Source organism: Leucopleurus acutus (genome assembly GCF_964270905.1).
Source record: "Leucopleurus acutus genome assembly, chromosome: 20".
Lineage (NCBI taxonomy): Eukaryota > Metazoa > Chordata > Mammalia > Artiodactyla > Delphinidae > Leucopleurus > Leucopleurus acutus.
Window position 1 is genome coordinate 27,804,393 of NC_139162.1, and position 19,661 is coordinate 27,824,053.

General features: G+C 54.7%; 1 protein-coding gene across 1 annotated transcript in view; it reads right to left on the minus strand.

The window, feature by feature from the left end:
* Window positions 1–19,661, minus strand: part of CPNE2 (copine 2) — a 52,428-nt gene that overhangs the window by 14,583 nt on the left and 18,184 nt on the right. The window contains exons 2-12 of the mRNA XM_082862759.1: window positions 16,176–16,390; window positions 13,642–13,821; window positions 11,759–11,833; window positions 9,793–9,864; window positions 8,606–8,689; window positions 8,227–8,316; window positions 7,167–7,265; window positions 6,557–6,643; window positions 4,984–5,043; window positions 3,568–3,701; window positions 1,385–1,439 (exon numbers count right to left, since the gene is read on the minus strand). Coding sequence (XP_082718885.1) covers window positions 1,385–1,439; window positions 3,568–3,701; window positions 4,984–5,043; window positions 6,557–6,643; window positions 7,167–7,265; window positions 8,227–8,316; window positions 8,606–8,689; window positions 9,793–9,864; window positions 11,759–11,833; window positions 13,642–13,821; window positions 16,176–16,355 — 1,116 coding nt within the window. The 5' untranslated portion in view covers window positions 16,356–16,390. The remainder of the gene's footprint in view (window positions 1–1,384; window positions 1,440–3,567; window positions 3,702–4,983; window positions 5,044–6,556; window positions 6,644–7,166; window positions 7,266–8,226; window positions 8,317–8,605; window positions 8,690–9,792; window positions 9,865–11,758; window positions 11,834–13,641; window positions 13,822–16,175; window positions 16,391–19,661) is intronic.

The window sequence follows — 19,661 nt, forward strand, 5'->3', positions numbered from 1 at the left end:
TGGCCAAGCCCCAGCCTCCCCAGAATTGCCCTGTGACATTTCCAAGGAGGCTTTTGCACAAGAAAACATCTCATTCAGCCAGAGTTCTTTGGAAGCTGGCTGGTGTCCTAGCAACGATAGTGCTGGGCCTGGCTGCACCAGCCCGCCCTGCCCCCAGTGGCATCACCGTGTCTGCCCAGAGGCCCAGCTGTGGTCCCACAGGGTCCTGCCCCCTACCATACAATGGCCAGCAGGCCACAGAGCCACTCCCTGAAATTCTAGGTGAAAACTGCCCTCTCCGGAGAGGATGTGAGGGGAACGCTCACTCTGGAAACAGCATGTAGTACAGCAGGGCAGACAAGAGGGGCCGCTGGCTGACATACATGTAGATTTAGGAGTCCTCTATGCCCACAGCCCCAGGCTTCTCATCAGAAGGGTAGCACATTCTGAGAACAGACATGGGAGTCCACCTGCCCAGATGGAATTCAGGCTCCCTGTTTTGAACGTAACCTTGGACAAGTCATTGAGCCTCTGTTTTTTCACCTGTAATGGACATTGTCCCTTCTCTCCATTCCTCCATCTTGCCCACCATCACCCCAGCCAGTCCCCACTCAGCAGCCAGAGTGAGCCTTCAAAAATGCCAATAACACCCCATGTAGACACACCCATTGCTTGCTGCACGGCTGGCTCCCCACCTCTCCAGCCACATCTCTCCCCATCCCGCCCATCTTTCATGGAGAGTTCATCACGCCCACCTTCTTTCAGTTCTTCCAACCACCCTGCTCCCTCTGCCTCCCAGACTTTGCACAGGCTATTCTCTCTGCCCTGAACTCTACCTGCCACGTCACCACCTCACGTCACTCTGCGAACTCCTACTCTCCTTTACCCTCTTGGCTTAGACCTGACCTCCTCCAGGAAGCCTTCCTGATACCCCCAGGCCAGGTTGGGGCCCTCCTCTAGGGACTGCTGCCCCGTTCAGCACTGATGACACTGCCTGTCTTTAGGGCTGCCAGACAGTATACAGGATGCCCAGTTAAATTTGAATTTCAGATAAATAATGGATAATTTTTTAGTTTAAGTATGTCCCAGGCAATATTTAGGACATACTTAAACAACTTGTTTATATGAAATTCAAACTTAACTGGGTATCCTGTATTTGTATTTGCTAAATCTAGCATCTTCCCCACCTGACTGGGGTACCAGGGGACAGATATCATAACTTATTCCTTGTTCTAGCCCCACTGCCTGCACGAGGTTCAGGCTGAGAAATGCGTGTGGGTTTGGGGTAAACGCAGAGACGGCAGGGCAGCTGGGCCATAGCCCAACCTTTCCAAAGCAGATCCCAGAGAGGCCATACATGCAAATCCCATCTCAGCCAAAAGGAAAACAGTCTGGCTTCACTTACCTTCCAGTCTGGGGGTAACTGCGCCCCAAAGCCAAGAGCTGGAAACATCTTATCACTAATCAGAGAAAGGAGAAAAAAATACTGTGAGACAACCAGACAGGGGCCTCATCTACCCACGCTCACCCTCCCAACCCCCTACCCAGGGCTGGGCCCACTCTGCCTTGCATACCTCCACGGACAAAAAGAAAAAGCTCACCACCTCTAGAAAAAGCTCTGTTTGAATGATCTATTGAGCCCAAACCCACTTCTGGGTATCTGGTGAATAAAAGGCTCGACACCTATGGCAGACATTGCTAATCAAACACAGCACTCCTAACCATGGGCCTGAGTACAGCTTCTAGATCCTTCTTAAATGGGGACCTTGGCAATCACTAAACCACAGTCATGATGCAAGTGAAATGTACTGGCTGTTTCTTGACGTCCCTTTTATGGCTGGGAAAAATTCTAAAATGAGAACACTGGCTTGGCGTTCAAGACCCTTCATCATCTAGCCCAAGAGCCTAGTCTCATTTTCTACCTGCCCTCCCTCATTCCCCACTCCCCCAGCCCTGGCCACTGGCTACTCACTGTTCCCAAAACACACAGGGCATCTTCACGCTCCAACTTCAATCCTACTGCACCCCTTCTTGAACTACCTCTCCCAATCTGTTCCCTGTGGCAAACTCCTACTCATCCTCTAAGGCCCAATTCAAATGGCCCATTCTCTGTGGGTTTCCCTGAGACCCCAGGATGCCTCTCTCTTTGGTGCTCCCATAGCTCCTGTCTCACATGTAAACTGGTCTCTTGGAACCCCACTGATTTCTTCCCTATCTTCCTCCTTGAATGGGATCTCCCTGAGGGCAGGGACTGTATCTCATTTGTTCATTCATTCAACATGTATTTATTGAAGAATCCTCTGGCTGCTGTGTGGAGGACAAACTGTCAGGGACTAGGGCAGAAGCAGGAAGACCAGTGAGAAGGTTACTGAACCGCTCTGGGCAGGAGGTGATGGTGGCTCAAACAGGCTGGTAGCAGTAGGGGTGGGAGAAGAGGCTGGATTCAAGCATATTTTGAAAGGATTTCCTGAAGGAATGATGGGGGAGATGAGGGAAAGAAAGGAAGTGAAGGGTTTTCAGTGAGTGGTAGTGCCTCTCCCTGAGATGGGGAAGAGGGTAAGAGGGGTAGGGGTGGAGCAAGTGTCCAGTAACGCCTGAATGCCCATGACAAGGCTCAGCAAAGGGGCTGAGTGGGTAGCTGGATACAAGGGTCTCTGGAGCAGCAACTGCAGGCTCCTCCACCTGACCACGCAGGTGGGGACTTCCACCTCCCCTGCTCTGCATGCCGTACCTCTCTTAATGTGGCCTGGGGTCACAGCCACCCCTTAGGCCCTGAGCCCCCTGGGAGTCAGAAGCTGCACCTTAGGCTGCCTCTCTCAAGGAGGCTGAAGTGCACACAGGATTCCTGAGCCTGCTCTTGTTCCTACCAAATTTGTGGGACCTGCTCCTTTCTCCCCTGCTCCCCATGTGTCCTCCTGGTCATTCCGCACTCTGATCTGGAGGTCCGAACAAGCACCATCTGTGACAATGACATCACAACCCTCACGTGACTTCTGGATCCTCCAAGGCCCTCTTGACTTTGCATCTGGCCCAGCCTGTTGGTGGCCACACCCTCTACACAGCTTTCCTTGACTCTCCACTGTCCCCACCCCACCCAAAGATCTCCAGGAAGCGTCGTCATGGGAAGAGGACCCACACATGCTGGCTGCTCCTCTGAAGTTCCCAACAGGAGTGAGACTGTTAGACCATTAGGTGGCGGGTACAGGAATCAAAATGTCTGGCTTCCAGTTCCTTGATCTGGGTGACTTTGGATAAATTCTCTATCTACATCCTAGGCCTGTTTTCCCCCAGCTCTAACAGTGGAGGTTGCAGCAATAGCAAACAAATTTCATTTTCTATCCTGACTCATTTTCTTACTCAGTGTACCGTGTGGAGAAGGATCTCAGTATGGATCTGGGCTCAGTAAGTCAGAGATCAGCAGTTGATTAGCAATGTCTGCCACAGGTATGCACGGGTAACTGCTTGCATGTCCTATGCTACTCATTCCTAGGTTTGATGATCTCTGGGTCCCTTCTAGCTTTGAAAAGCTGAACTTCCCAGGATGGATGGAGCCCAAGCTGACTAGTCAGAGTCCCTCCCCAAGCTTACCTGTCATAGTCCTGAATGATCTGCCCAACAGCCCAGATGGCTGACAAATACTCATTGGTGCCCATGGGGTTGATATAGTGCAAAGAGGAAGGGTCGAGGGGATTTCCATTGGAGGCTGTGAAGTCTATCCCAACCTGCAGAGTGGGGGAAAAGGCCACCCAGTGTGGTCAGAGACTCCAGCTCCCTATCTCACCTCCAGGGAACAGACAGGCTGATGGGACACAGGAAGCCCACTTCATCTCCCAGCCCTGACCCACCCTTCCAAAAGATGGTCCAAAACCTGGAAACTGTCTGACTGTATTACTCCTCTGGCTCTAATGCCGTCTATGGCTCCCTGTTGCCCAAGCATAGTCTATTGCCCAGATGTGACACAAAGCCAACTTAGAGCCCCAAATTCCTTTTCCCCCCTCACTGTCCCAACCCACACACTCATCTACTCCCATTTCGAGGCCTTTTTTCACTCTCTGCAGGGGAGGGGGGCTGTGGTGACCAGTGGGGTTACAGGTCAACAAGGCCAATCCCCTGCACCTCCTTATAGTCCTGCAGATGACTTCCAGCCCCCATGGGATCAGAAGCAGTGATAGAGAGCAGGGAGGCTAGGTGGGAGGTGGGCAGAGTATGGGACCCTGGTAGGAGTTCTCCTCTGGGCTTGAGGCCTCCCTTCGGGTGAGGAACGGGAGAAGTCTATGGGGCATACACTCCAGGCCACCGGCAGAGTGACAATTCATTCTTCCAATGAGCATATACTGAGCAGGTGCTATGTGCCGGACACTGAGTGATACACCGAGGGTGGAGGGAAAAAAAAAAAAAAAACAGTGGCCCCGCACTCAGGACACTCACAGTCACTAGTCGCCAGTGGGACAGGGACAAGTGAAAAATACTTAAGAAAATTCAGAGTGGCGAGTGCCCTGAAGATAATAAAACAGGAGAAGTGACGAGGAACAGGAGGCATCGGGGGGAGGTGACCTCTGTGTCACAGCCTGCAGGATGGCAGGGCAGCAGCCAAGAGAAGGTTCTGGAGAAGAGCATTCCAGGCAGTGGGAACAGCAAATGCAAAGCCCCAAGACAGAGCAGAGCTTAGTGTGTTGGGGGAGGATCAGTGTGGACGGAGCTGAGTGAGCAAGGATGAGGGCATAGCAGATGAGGCAGGAAGGGAAGTGGGGAGGAATTTGGCTTTTTTTCCTTCTGAGGAAGTGTAACCAGTGACATTCTGAGGGCTGGGCAGCCAGGCCCTGACCTGCAGCTAAGCCCTGACTCAGGCCCATCCACCTATACCCTCTCCTCTGGCCAGACACACCCCTTGCCCTGGGGAGGATCCTTCCTGAAGTTTATCCCAAGTCCCTCCTGCTGCAATCATGGCCCAAGCCCTTAGAGAGGATCCTCACTGGGGTGGGGTGGGATGGGGGAGAGCCTTACAGTGAACATGAGCTGGCAGCCTCCCAGGATGTAGTCCAGGAAGGAGTAGTCCCGGTTTATCTGGAAGAAATCAGAGGGGTGAGTGGGCCCCTGCCCTGTACCTGAGGGCTCACCTTCACTTGGCCACACTCCACAGATGACCTTTGGGGAGTTGTTGCTCTGTGCCCTGACAGGGGTCAAGGAGGCGGAAAAAGGCAGATGGACCTGATCTGATTACAACAAAACCCAAATCCCTCTATAACAAAGCACTCAGAGCAATGGTTACCAATAGGTGAGACACACACACACACACACACACACACACACACACACACACACACACACACACGCCTGATGGGTCCAGGCAGTGTCTCTCTCTCACACACACACGCATGAGTCCAGGCAGTGTCTCTCACACACACACACACACGATGAGTCCAGGCAGTGTCTCACACACACACACACACACACATACACACACACACACGATGAGTCCAGGCAGTGTCCCAGGGCCTAGTGTAGCCCTTACCAACCTCAACTTTGAACAGAGAGATACCAGGCCTCTGGCTCAAGGCCTTCTGCTGTAAATTAATAATTAATAAAGCTGCTGAAACATGGTTTGTTTGGATGGTCTTTGCCTCCTTTTGGCAAAGGATACTGGCCTTCCAATTTTGGTGGCGTTAGAAAGGTTCCTTTCAAAATAAATGTATTTAAGTAAAAAAAGACACCAAAATGGGGGGAGGAGGGGCTGAATACAAAACATAATAAGGCAGGTGGAAAAAGTCATGAAGAGGGATGTGAATGAGCCAAGTTTCAGAAACAAGGACCCGAAATCATGATGCTGCAACGTGCCAGCTTAACTTCTACAGGGCACTGCTACGTTGTGACCTCACTGAATGCTCACGTAAATCCTAGTCTCCAGACAAGGAAACTGAGGCCTGGGGTCGGCCAGCTGGTAGAGAGAGTGCCAGGACTTGGAACCTTCAGGCCCAGCATCCAGGGTCCTTGCTGCTCTGGCCTGGGCTGCCTTCCTTAACGTTCTACCTGATTCCAGCAGATATGTGGCCACCAGATATCCAGGGGGGCCTGGCCCCTGACCTCAGCCTGGCCACTGCCGGTGCAAACTTCATTGTCTTTGTGGACTTCAGTGGCCCCAGTTACACCACGGGCCAGTAACCTCAGCCCTCACTAATGTCACTGCCAGAGCACAGGTCACCCTGGCCTGATATCCTCTGCCCCTCTGATGCTGAACATGCAATGGGCAAGCCTGGGAAGCAGTAACTCCCTATAGTTACGCTCCAACAAGGAAACCCCGGAAGGTCATCGCATGCCCTCCTTGACTTCCACAAAGGAATGTCATATGAGACTAACATTTTACATGCTTTACCTTGTTAACCTTCCCATTCTATAGATGAGGAGACTGAGGCCCAGAGAGGTTAAGCTCAGGTCACAGAGCCAGGACATGGCAGAACCAGGATTTGAACCCAGGCCTTGCTGGCTCCAAACCCAACGCTCTGTCTCTTGTGCAGCGTTGTCATACCTCTGTGTGACCCCAAACCGGGACTGTGCCCCATGCCCACCCATGCTGGCTCACCTTGCAGGAACGCAGGATAATGATGCCCGAGTTTTTATAGGTCTTCTTCTTCTTCTGCTTCTTGGGGTTGATACACTCAAACTCCCGCTGGGCAACACAGAAGAAAGAGGAGCTCAGCTTGGGGCTTCTGTGGGGACTGACCCTCTCCTGGGCCCCGGAATCTACTCCACAGGGGCAGCATGCCTCCTCCAGGAAGCCCCCCGCCCCAGAAATGTTTCCTGCCACCTTAGGCTCATGCCAAGCTATATCTGCCCAAGGTCAGAAGATGTGCATCTGCCCTCCATCCCCAGACAACTCATCCATGTCATGTCCACTCATGCACCCAGAACTGTTGCCCAGAGCCTGGCTTCTCAGAGTTAAATAGACAGCTCCCCCAAGTACTCACTATGCACTAGGTACTTTACCTGTTTAATCTCATTTAATTCCCACTCTACTCTTCTGCCTCCACTTGACAGATGGGGAAACTGAGGCTCAGAGAGATTAAATGTCTTGCTCAAGGTCATAAGGCAGAGAGGTGGGATCTGGGCCCCAGTCTGCCTGATTCAAAAACCTGTGCCCCTTCCCCATCCCCTGCCGAGGTCCTGGGGTCACGCACATGTGCACATCTTACCGGGATGCCGTCACGAGCCTCACACATCTGTGACACCGAGGTCTGGAACTCACCGATGAAGTCATGGCCCCCGTCGTTGTCATAGTCATAGCACATAACCTGGAGTGGGTCCAGCGAGTCACCCCAGAGGCACTCGCCAGCTCCTCTCAGCTCCCTGAGCAAATCCCATGCCTTTTTTGGGGGGTGGTACCTCCCTCTCCCCTCCAGATCTGACTAGCTGGCTTGGGATGATGCCGGTAGCTCCTGAACTGCCTCCTGCAGGAAGCCTTCCATGATTGCCGGGAAAAGGAGAAAGGGTGCCCGCTCTAGTAATGGAGGCCATTCCCTCTGGAGCAGGAAGCTGCATACCTCACACACCTGACACTGGGCTGCTAATCTATCTTGGGTGGTGGCCCACCTGGCCTCATGGGCCATGGTCTGGAGTCCTCCCTAGACTGCTATTTTTTTCCTGAGATGGGCACAAAAAGTCCCAGCTTGATATGCTCTCTAACTTAGCTGCCATGACACTCCTAGAAGGAAGGCAGGAATTGTTGTACCCATTGTACTGATGGGTAAACTGAGGCCTTGAGTGGGAAGCACTTGCCCAAAGTCTCACAGTGGCAGTAGTAGACCCAGAACTAGAACCCAAGTTTCCTGGTGCCCTGCCTGGGGATCCCTACATGGTCTCAGGGCCTCACCCCACCTTGTCTGCTCTCAGACACGGCCCCTGAGGACTTAGGGCTTTCAGAGACTAGTAATCATCACCTTCATCACAGCAACAACACTTGGCTGTTTCCAAGGTGATTCTGCATTCATTATCCTAGCTAGCAGCACACAGCCCTCCGGAAAAAAAGAGCAGTCACTCTGTTCCCATTTGAGACAAGGGAATCACAGAGATGAGGGCCCTGCCCAGATCACTCAGAGGGTCAGGCAGACCTGGGACAAGGACTCAGGTCTCCTGCCCCTCCCCCCACAAGGGTTCTTTTTCCAGAGCTTTGCCAAGGCACCCCCAGGAAGCCTCAGGTAACCAGGAGGCCAGAGCTGGTAGGGTGGGCAGCAGGGTTCCCATAGCCCCCCTCACCTGAATGGGCTTCTCCACGTCCCCATCACACAGGGACACCAATGGCACAGTGAATGGCTTCCACACGGGGTCCAGAGTGTACTTGATCACCTGCAGGACAGTGAGAGGCAAGGGTGAACTCAGGCCCAGGGCCAGTACAGCTCTGGGGTGGGGCCAGCCCAATGGGACAGGGAGTGGCAAGGTGGAGAGACCCACAGCCATGCCTCTGGGGATGGAAGTGAGCATCCCTGTGATGGGGAGGGAACAAGTCCTTTAGGGGCCAGTTTGGGTTTTCCTGTGTACCGCAGGGCTGTGACTGCCTAGCCCCGTCCTGAGCTGTTGGGTGTGGCTGGACTACAGACCCACTGGCTCAGAGACCCCTGGAGCCCCACACACCCACCTCAGTCCTGTGGACCAGCATCCACTTGCCATCACCTCCTGGTTTATAAAACTCGAGAAATGGGTCTGACTTCCCAAAGAGGTCCTGGAGGAAGCGGGAGGATGTGGGTGAGGAAGGCATAATTCCACCGGATTCAGATGGGGTGGGGGTGTGGCCCCACTGCCTCCCACACCTGGTGTCAGGAGTGAGGGCTGTGGGCAGAGCCAGCCTGGCCCCTCTCCCCTCAGCCTCTGCAGGGCTCAGCAGACGCCCAGGGCAGTTGCAGCCCCCTGGGACCAAGCAGCAGCCCCAGGAGAAACTGCCCCATCCTGGGGTTACCAGAGCTTGGGCTCAGAGACCCTAAGACCTGGAGCCTGTAGAAGTTACAATTCCAGCATCTTCAGGGGGGCAGGACGTCAAGAGGGAGATTGTTCCCAGGGCAGAGGGAGGCACCCAGCAGGATGAGATTTTAATTCATTTTAGTGGGATTCTGAAAAACTGAAACTATCCTAGCAGAAAAGTCCTTTAAAACTCCATTTATTTAAGCAAACATGGACTCTAAAGAGGCTATATTCAAGAGGGGGAAACATAAAATAAATGAGTAAGTAATACACATGAAGCAGCAATTAGTGTTAAGGAGACAAATAAAGGAGGAGGGGCGGGATATCAGGGACCACTGCAATTTCAGGGAAGGTCTCACTAGGAGGTGACATGGAGGTGAGAGAGGGGCCTGTCATGAGAATATTCAGGGTAAAGAACATCCCAGGCAGAAAAGACAGCGAGTGCAAAGGTCCTGAGGCAGGACGGTGCCTGGTTTAATCCTAGGACAATGAAGAGGCTGATTTGGCTAAAACAGAATGAAAGTAGGGAATGCAGAAGGGGTGAGGTCAGGGAGTCGGGGGGAGCTGAGGACACATCAGGTGGGGTCCTGTAGGTTACTGTAAGGACCCTAGCATTTACACTACGTGGGATGTGGAGCCCTAACGAGTGGGTTTCCAGCCATGTCTTGAATATCTCTAAGTGATAGGAAACTCACTACCTCAGTGGTGAAGCAGTCCTAATTTGGGGTGGCAGTAGGGCCGTGTGCTATGGACTTGTCCCTGGAGGGGCAATGAAGGTGGTGGCCAGAACCCCCAGGCCACACAACCCCAGGGCTGGGGGAGGGTTCCTGCTCCTCGATGGAGAGCCCCCTCCCTTGCCTGCCTCACCTTCTTGTCCAGCTTCCTGCCCACCAGGCTCAGCGTGATGACCCGATTGTCTGAAAGCTCCTGGGCAGCAATCTGTAAGGCCAGAGGAACGTCGGGGGTCGGGGTCTGTCCTGAGACTCCCTCTGGCCTCCGTTCAGGCAGGCTGGACACAGGTTGCCCCAGGAGTCAATTCTCCAAGGCTAGGAGGGGAGTGGTGGGGAAGAGTAGTGCCAGGTGACCTGGGACGAGTCTCTCGTCTTCCTCAAACCTCAGTTTCCATCTTCTGGAAGATGGGGGTAATAATCCTTCTAGATATGAGGAATCAGAAAGTGACCCCAATGTGGCTCAAGAGATGGGCCATGAGATGGTGGGGGGGAGGATGAAGCAGGGACCAAACATGGAGGGTGGTCTTGAGCCCTAGAGAGGCTCTGGGCCAGCGAGCAGCCTGACAGACCCTCTCATGTCCCCACTGCAGATCCAGGGAGCACACACAACCACCTCAAAACACCAAGGTGTCGGAAATTTTAACAACTGCACTGTGCAGCCAGGGAAACTGAGGCCCAGGGCAGGCAAGGGACCACCCGAGCTCTCTCTGCTGTCTCATCAGCTCACACCACTCATCTGTCCTCCATGCCCTCCCCATCAGCCATGGCCCTCTGCCCCAGGCCAGCCAGTGATGCACCACCTGGGTGACCTCGAGGCTGCCATCTACCCTCTCTGGGCCTCTTCCTCTCACCTCTCCAGAGTGGCAGGGAAGGCCCTCTGGCCAACAGCAACCCAAGTGGGCAGGGCTCTCCCTCGGCTAGGACTTCCTCTGCTCCCACACCTCTGGGATGGCCTCACCTAACGAGCTATTTTGACCCTGAGAACCACAGACAGAGGCCAGGCTAGAGGCCCCTTCTCCCCTTCCCCCCCTCCAGCTGAGACCTGCTCAACAACCCCATAGGGTAGGCCCTATTACTGCCCCCATTTCACAAGAGGACAGAACCCAGGTCTGGAGGCGAACTGCTGGAAATGCTGGAGGTTGGCATACCCACTGGGTTGGGTCCTTCTGGGCTGGCTTCCACGTGGAGGGCAGCTGGCTTGTGAAAGCATTTAGATGGGGAGGTTTTAAACCCCAAGAGATGGGGGAGGCTGGGAGGGGACATTCCAGGTGGCAGGAACAGTGGATGAGGGCCTGGGGTAAGTGCAGGGTATGCTAAGAATTCAGTTTGCCTTGAACACAGGCCATGGACATGAACGGGGTAAAAAACAGCTGAGACTGCTGGGTCCCTCCCAGCCTGGAATGCATGGCTCCACAGGCAGTGGGAAGCCAGGAAGGCTCCAGGGAAGGGGAGTAAATCCTGTGAACACACACAGGTACAGCCCTCCTCCCTCCAGAACCCCTGGCGTCACACAGGCTCTGAAGAGGGACAATCTAGGAGCGAACCTCACTAGCTGAACCGCCCAAGGGCACTTCCTCTCTGGGATTCAGTTCCCTCATCTGTAAAACCAGGTTTCCCCGCCTTCCGGAATTCTAATGACCGAAGAGCTCAGCCGCTCGAAGGGCCGGCGCATCGCAAGAATCACTGCGCCTCACAGGGATCACTGCGCATCGCAGGTATCATTGCGCATTGCAGCCACAAGCTGAGTTCCGGTGGGCAAGGCCCTGAAACGCCTGAAAGTCGCCCAAGAGGCCAGTGCCGGGAGTGGATGCAGGGAGGGCTCTGGAGGCCTCCAGGGAGGAGGAGTAGCGCCCCTGCCTGGGGAGCCACCGTGGGCACCCCTGGCAGTGCCCCCCACTCCCTGGTTTGGCAGCCCCAACACATCATATGTGGAGCCAGGAGCCCGTTGCTAAGAGACCTGTTGCTAAGTTGTAAGTTGGGCCTTTTTACTCCAAACAAAGCTGGTGATTATCTGCCAGTGAAGTGGCCCATTGATGGGGGAGGGCAGTGGGCAGTGTGTGGGGGGCCTGCAGAGAGCAGAGAGCGGGGAGCGGGGCTGGTACCGTAATCAGGCCCTTCCCCGCAGGCTTGTCATTCATCAGCAGCAGAGGCTGAGTGATCTTCTTGCTGGAGACGATCTGGAGGGAGAGAGGAGAGGCACTCACTCTGAGGGCTGGGGAAGAGACCCAGGGAGGAAAAAATCCTCAACAGGCACTGCTCACAGCACGATGCTCCATGCCAGGCGCTGGCTAAACCTCCCCCTGCGTGATCCCCGCCATGGGAGGCAGACAGCAACCACTGCTAACCCCACCGGGCAGCTGAGGAAACTGAGGCCCAGAGAGGTTAAGACACTTGCCCGAGGTCCCACAGCTGGGACAGAATCCCAGCAGTCGGATTCTGCTGACCTGGATGTCCCCAGAAAAAGGCTCTTGTAAGGCTCACTTTCTGGAGACTGCTGAAGGGAGGTTAGCCACGTAACTGCCTCCCCCAGAGTCATCCAGAGACCCCCACCCTCCCTCAGGGTGTGATCCCTGATGGAGAGGATCAAACCCTGACTCCTCCTATGTATTTTCATTGCTTTGAATAGTGAACACATTCACACAGAGTTCAAGGATCAACACAATATAGAAAGGACAAGTGGAACACATTGTAAGTCTCCCTCCCACCCGTCTCTGTACACGCCATTCCCACACCCTCCTTGTGCCACCACAGTTTTGTTTCTTGGGGAAAAGGCCAGTGTTTCTTTGTGCCAATGTGAGCATGTTCCTAGTCTCCCTGTGCTACTTTTTCTCCCTAGGTCCACTCTCTGCCCTTCTCCACCTTCTCTATGCCACTGCGGACTGCATCACCTGGCTCCCGTCTTACAGCTTGTTGGGGTCCAGCCAACGGGGGTGCCAGCAGGAGCTAGGAGAGCAGGAGGGGAGAAGGGCTGGGCGGAGCCTTGGCGGAAGCTTTGTTGCTCATCATCGGCCTCGGCTCCAGTCCAGAGGCCTCCCCGTGGTGGCCACAGCTCTCCCCAGGACCCGGCAACACCACTTCCTGCCCCGCCCCTCCCTCCAGGCTAGGGGTGGCTGGGCTTCTGACAGGTGTCAGCCCTGTAAAGGTTTCCTCACCCCTTGTCGGTTCCTGCCCCTGCCCACTGGTCCTAAAGCTCTGTCCTCGGTTACCCTTTGAGGGTGTAGACACATGGCGGGGACCCTGAGAGACACACCCCACTTCTTACGTAACTGCTGGGCCCTTGCTTTTTTCATTGAACATCATCTCCTGGAAGGCCCAGGGCATTTCAGTCTCCACTAGAACCTCTCGAAGCACTTTCCGTTTTATTCACCCACCATCCCTATAGACTGGGCAGAGAGCTCATCACTATCCCCAAGTAAAATATGGGGAAAGGGAGGCTCAGAAGGGTGTGGGGCTCGCCCTAGGGCACACAGCCATTAACAATGATCGGAACTTGTATCAGGAGCTCTTAGCCCTGCAACCTCCATAAGCTCACCAAGGAGTGAGCTGCAGGGGGAAATGTGGCCCACAGCGGCAAAGGAAGATGCCCAAGGTCACACAGTGAGCCAGCCACCGAGTGGGACGATCGTGGGTGTCTGGGTTGCTGGTCAGATGCTCCCATCCCAGGAAGTCAAGACCACACTTGCTTTCTACCACTGAGCAGCTCTGGCCACAGGGCGCCCCCCTCCTGTGTGGCACTGTGCCCAGTGTCTTCCGAGGGGAACACTTCAGCCTGGCCCCAACCCCACCTGCCTACTTCCCCCTTTCTGTGCCTGCTGGCCCCCAAGGCTGTCCGCATTTGTGATGCCACCTCGGGAGCCAGGCGGGAAAACAGGACCAGGGAAAGCAGGCAGCAGCAGACTCTCCAGGGGGCTGCCCCATCCTTGGGAGCCAGGTGACTTATGGCGGCACTGCACTGACCCCGCCCTCCTAGAGGAGCCCGGCTCACCGTGCCCAGGCTGCAGGAGAACTGGCCCAGGAAATCATGCTCCTCGAGCTGCGTGCTGGACTTGTCCTGGTCAAACAGGGCAAACTTGAGCTTCTGCACCTCCTCAAAATGGTAGTCAAGGACGAACTTCTTGGAGAAAGCGGGGTTGAGGTTGTTGACTGCAGTTTCTGTCCTGTCATACTGGCAGAGGGCAGGGAAACAGGTGTCAGAGTCAAGTAGCTGTTTCAACCCTTCTTGGGCTACAGGGAATCATGGTGCTTACTCGCTAAACACCCAATTCTGTGCCAGGCACTCATGGCCAGTTACCCAGATGGCTGAAACAATCATTACTCCCAGCTCACAGATAAGGACACTGAAGCACAGAGAGGTTAAGTGACTCACCCAAGGTCGAACAGCTAGAGGGCAGGGCCAAGATTTGAACCCAGTCCTGACTCTACCATTCACACTTTTTTTTTTTTTTTTTTTTTTTTTTTTGCAGTACGTGGGCCTGTCACTGTGTGGCCTCTCCCATTGCGGAGCACAGGCTCCGGACGCGCAGGCTCAGCGGCCATGGCTCACGGGCCCAGCCGCTCTGCAGCATGTGGGATCTTCTCGGACTGGGGCACGAACCCGTGTCCCCTGCATCAGCAGGCGGACTCTCAACCACTGCGCCACCAGGGAAGCCCACCATTCATACTTTTAACACACTGGTTCTGACTCCATACCCAGGTTCCAAGGTAAGAGGTCGGACCCTGTCCCTGCCTAGGTTAAGTGACAGAGGGAGTCCCTTTTCCCATCTGGACCTCAGTTTCCCCTTCTGTAAAACGAAAGGATTTGACACCTGTGGCTTTCATCCTTTATATTTGGGGAGAACCCTTTTTTCAAACCACATTTTACATGGAAGCTGAGAGAAGAAACAGAGAGAAGGAGGGGTACTTAGTGGGGAGGTGAGGTCAGGGGTTCCCCATCTCCCCAGAGGCAGGTGTCTGTACCTTCCTCAAACCATGAAATGTCAAAACCAGGAACCGAGCGTCCCCTACCTAGTGTGGAGACCGAGGTCTGGGGAAGGGCAGGGCCTTGCACTGTGGGTCTCTGGTGGGGCTGGGACAGGAACCCCGCCTCCCGGCCTCTCTGCACTGAGGCCCCAAACCGTGGGGTCTGGGTGACAGTCTATTTTGGGGCCTGGGCTGTGTTGATGTTTCCTCCCACGCATCCATTTCCAAGGGCCAGAGAGCAGCAGGGACGGAAGAGGTCTTGGCCCTGAGTTATTTTTAGCCAGGGTGTCTGGCCTGGGTGGGAGCGAGATTGTCAGGGAGGGTGGGGGGCATGTCATGAGTGGGGGTGGGTGCAGTGGGGGAGGACATCACTCCCCGAGGGGCAGGGGCGGGGGGAGTTCCGGAGACCTGTCAGAGGGGACTCTGGACATGCTGGCCTCAGGCCTGGGGCTTCCCCCAGCAATCCTCGGCTGACCTCATGCCCCACCTCCCACTTCTGGCTGTACCACCAACGTGCTCGGTGAAACAGGTAAGTCCCTCCCCGCTCTGGGCCCCAGTTCTCCTCTGTAAAATGGGTCAACAATCCCAGCCCATTTCCTTGGCATCACAAGAAGGAGCCAACATCTGTGGAAATTCTTTGTAAACCACAGTATGTTCTGTGGGACGCCCACCGAGGCCTCATTAAATAACTATGAAAAATAGAAACATATTTTGGAAAATTCATATGCATGTAAAACTGTCTGGAAGGCTGGATACCAAACCATTAACAGTTGGTTCTCCCTGACAGGCGGGTTCCCAACCATTTTGATTTTCTTCTCTAGGTCTACCTGGATTCTCTAAATTTACTGCAATGAATATAGACCCCTTTCGGAATAGGAAACAAAGCCATTTTTAAATGTTGAAAGTCTTAACAGTTTGGATTTCTTAATATCCTTCCTTAAGCTGCATCTTTCCCCAGCCCTCAGGCAAAAGTCTTCCAGCTCAGAAGTCGTTGGCTGTGGCACCATCAACATCCCCAGCTCTGGGACTCTCCAAGGTAGGCAGGGAAAGAAAATCCTCATTTCACAGATGAGGAGACAGGCTCAGAGAGGGATAGCCACCTGCCCAAGGCCACACAGCAGGGAGTGACAGAGCTGGGTCTTGGTCCAGTTCTGGGACCAAAGCCTGAGTTCCCTATTTCTCTGTTTGCTCCTCACTGACTGTGCTCATTTAGGAATAAGAGGGGAAAGTTATTTTAAAAATGAAAGCAAGCATTTTGCAAAACTCTAAGGTTTTAACTATATATTATAGTAACTTAAAATATTATAGAACACTAAATATAACATTATATAAATATAAATCTATGAATTATAATAAACACAAATACAATTATTTTAAGTACTGTTATAAACATTTTAAATAAAATTTGATTTTCAGAATAACAATTTTCTAAGTAACCCCCGGCCCACACTGCAAGTACTTCCAAGGGCCTGACCCCAGGTCCCTGGGATACAGTGAGAGCCCCTCCCCAGCGACCGAGCCACCCTCCACCCATTGCAGCTGCACACAGAGGGGCCTCACCTCGCTCCACCTGCCATTATTCTCTGTGAAGAGGACACAGAAGGGGTCGGACTTAGAGGTGACGTCCCGGTCCAGCAGGTTCTGGCCGCTCACTGACAACTCCACCTTGCACACGCAGTACTGGGAGCCCACGGGGGCCACCCCCGGTGCTGGGGCACCTCCACCCGGCATGTAGGCCATGGGGGTCGGCAACGGCGGCAGCAGCTCCTCGCAGTCTGAGGGGACAGCATTGGGGGTCAGAGAGGGGACAGACATCTGCTGCGCCACTCCACCCTGGGGAGGCGTCACCACCTGACCCTCAAGGTGTGGTTAAAGATGGAAGAAAAGGAGTGTGTGGGGGGCAGGGTGGCAGTGGGGAGGATGACATGGGCAAAAGCTTGGAGAGAGAATGCAGGAAATGCGTGAAAAAGGAGTCTCTGGTAGGTGTGTTTAGTTTGTCTTTAAAGTCATTCTCTGCTTTGGTCCGTCTTTACCTGTGAGATACACACAGGTCCAAGCTGCCCCTGTCAGATCAGCAACAAATCACAGTGGACACAGGCATCCCAATCATTTTGCCAGGAAAACCTGGGCTTCTCCTGAGCAATTGACATATCGGCATCTTGCGGCTACGACGGAGCTTGTAATTGCTCAGGTTTCCCTCAGTGCTTTGGCCGCTAGGAAGCTACCTTCTGGTCACTTATCCAAAACTTGACTTTGTTCATTATCTGTCTTGTTCGTCCTGTATCACCAGCCTAAGCACAGTGACCGGTCCATAGGAGGCACTCAGTTTACATTTGTTGAATAAAAAAAAAGGTGCGTGTATAAATCAACGAATGCACCAACGCTCCATATCGCTCAGATCTTGCCTGAGTTGGTCCTTATCCTCAGCTCTCTGTGCCTCAGTTTCCTCATGTGCTAACGACACATCATGACGTCAGTCCTACGAGGTGTGGTCAGATCTTATTTCCACTGGCACATCTGAAGTTCACCCAGGCCCGCCTTCCAGCATCAGCCACCCGGCAAGATGTCCATTTTGGACATCCCTATTCCCCGTTCCCCTCGGCGGGTCACAGATTTGCTCATCCCTCCCTGACTTGGCACGGCCACCCTGCGGCACACACGCAGCTCTCCAGCCCCTCCGATGGAAACTAGTTTTTACACGACAAGAATAAATACTGCAGGCAAACTGCAGTGCTGTGCTGATGCTCTGGGCTCGTGTGACTATAATGAGGTTCTGTTCTAGGGACAGACGGTGGGAGGGAGGAGGCTGAGCACTGGCTTTGTCACTGTCCAGGTCCTCTCCCTGTCAGGTATGCCCAGGGCGCTGTGTCTGGAGCGGAAGAGGGGACCGCGCTCGCGCAGGCCTCCTGCAGACCGGGGCTGCGTGTGCCCAGCGAGGGGCTGGGGTCAGAGGGAGAGGGAGCGGGCCCAGCACTGCCACTGTGGCTCGGTCCTTCCCGCTTGGATCACAGCCACCTCCTCGCCAGCCTCCCTGCTGCCTCTCCTTAGTCTAACCACCCCTTGTCCCCACAGGGACTAGAGTGAGCTTTGAAAAACACAAATTGGACCATGACACCTCTCTGCTTAAAACCCTCTAAGACTTCCATCACTCGCCGAATAAAGCCCCAGCTCCCTCTGGGAGCCTGGAGCCCGCAGGACCTGGCTGCCCTCCGCAGCTCTCAGCCAGCCTGGAACATGAGGTCCTGGAGGGCTGGAGCTGGGTAGTCTTCTTACCGCAGGATCCCAGCTCTGGCACAGGTCTTGGGACTTGGCAGACATTCAGTAAACACTCTAGAGTGAATGAACGAGCCTCAGTGTCCCCCGCTGGAGGGTGAGGCAATTTTAGGACCTGCCCCGCCAGAGTGAATAAGGATCAGAGACATCATGCGGGTGACGTGCTCAGCTTGTAGTCAGGGCTGGCCAGCATGGTCAGGTGGGTTCATGCTCTCAGAAGGAATGGCCTCCTCTCACCTCCCTCCTCTGGGGCAGTGCAGGGCCAGTTACCCACTCGACAGTCAGGGGATAAGATATTAGTCAAGGAGTCGGAACCTGGCCTTTGTGGGTAAGTATTTGGGGGCTGGACTCGTCTACACAGAAGCTGAGAGAACACCTGTTTATGCTTACAACTACCTGGGGTGGGGTGGGGGGCACAAGAGTCACCCACATTTTGCAGGTAAGGAAACTGAGGCTCAGAGCAGAAGTCACCTGTACAATGTCACACAGTCAGGAAACAGGGGCAGGCTGTGAACCAATTTTCCAGACTCCCAGGCCAACGTACGGCCTTCTGGCCAGGGCCAGGGGACTGCTGGGCATGGTGGGGACCTAGAACCAGGTGGGGGCATCTGGGGAGTCAGCCAGGCCAAAGGGAGCCTGAGGCTAAGAAAACCCCGGCGCCCCCAAGGTCACCAGTTCCTCTGGCGTTACCCTGCCCGCACCCCTCTCTCTCCCATCATCACTAATGGGGTGGATTCCAGCTCACCCACCCCTCTCCACCTCACAGGCCGCCGTCATGACATGCTAGCTGCCATTTGGGCCACCATCCCCCATACTGCCAAGTCAGACACCTCTGTTTTCATCCCGTACCTGAGGGGTATCAGGTACACACACCCAGGTTCCCACATTTCCTTGTGCACGTCACACCAATACGCACGCACACACATGCCCGCAGGCTAACAGATGCAAAGGCAAGCGCTTGTATGGACACTCTGGGGCCACTTCTCCCTCTCCCTCCCCCTGGTCTGAGCTACCATCATCCCTCGCCTAGGTTACTGTACTTCCTCCTACCCCTCACTGGCTCCAGCCTGGCTGAGGGTGTGGCCAGGAGGGCCAGGTCCAGGGGACAGTCGGGCTGGGCGGGGCTCCTCAGAGCCCACTGTGGCCCCACCTGGATCAGCCTGCAGGCCCCAGAGCGAGTGAGTGATGAGTGGGCGGGGAAGGGGGCACTCCTCCCCCAGCTAGGGGCAGGTCCCCCATGCCCAACTCACCCTCTGCTTGGAAGCTTCTGGATCCCCGAAACGGGGAGCACATGATGTCTGGAGTTGGGGCAGGCGGGGGTCAGAGTGGGCCCCTCTGTGCCAGCCGGCAGCGGGCGGGCAGGCCAGACCCTGAGGCCTGACGCAATGGAAAAAGAAACCACGGCTTAGGCTGGGCCGGGCCCCCTCCCCTCCTACTCCAGCAGGAAGGCAGGCAGGCAAGGTGTCATTAAGGGAGAGTTGGGCCTGCCATGCGCATCTAGGCAAGATGGAAACGCTCCCTGGTGCATCACCGCAGTACAGGTAATTTGAGGTTTCAGGCTGGAGAGGGGGCCTGGGGAGCTGGGGCCTGCTCGTGGATGGTCCTGACTCCTGGCCCAGATGGACACAGGCCTTCTGGGGTGACCAGAGCCCCGGGGAAGGAATTGGAAGGCGGGGATACAAAACTAGCAGTCCCTTTTACAGATGGGTTAACTGAGGCAAAGAGCGGGCAGGGCTTGGGAATTCCCATTCATTCATTCAGCAAACATTCCTT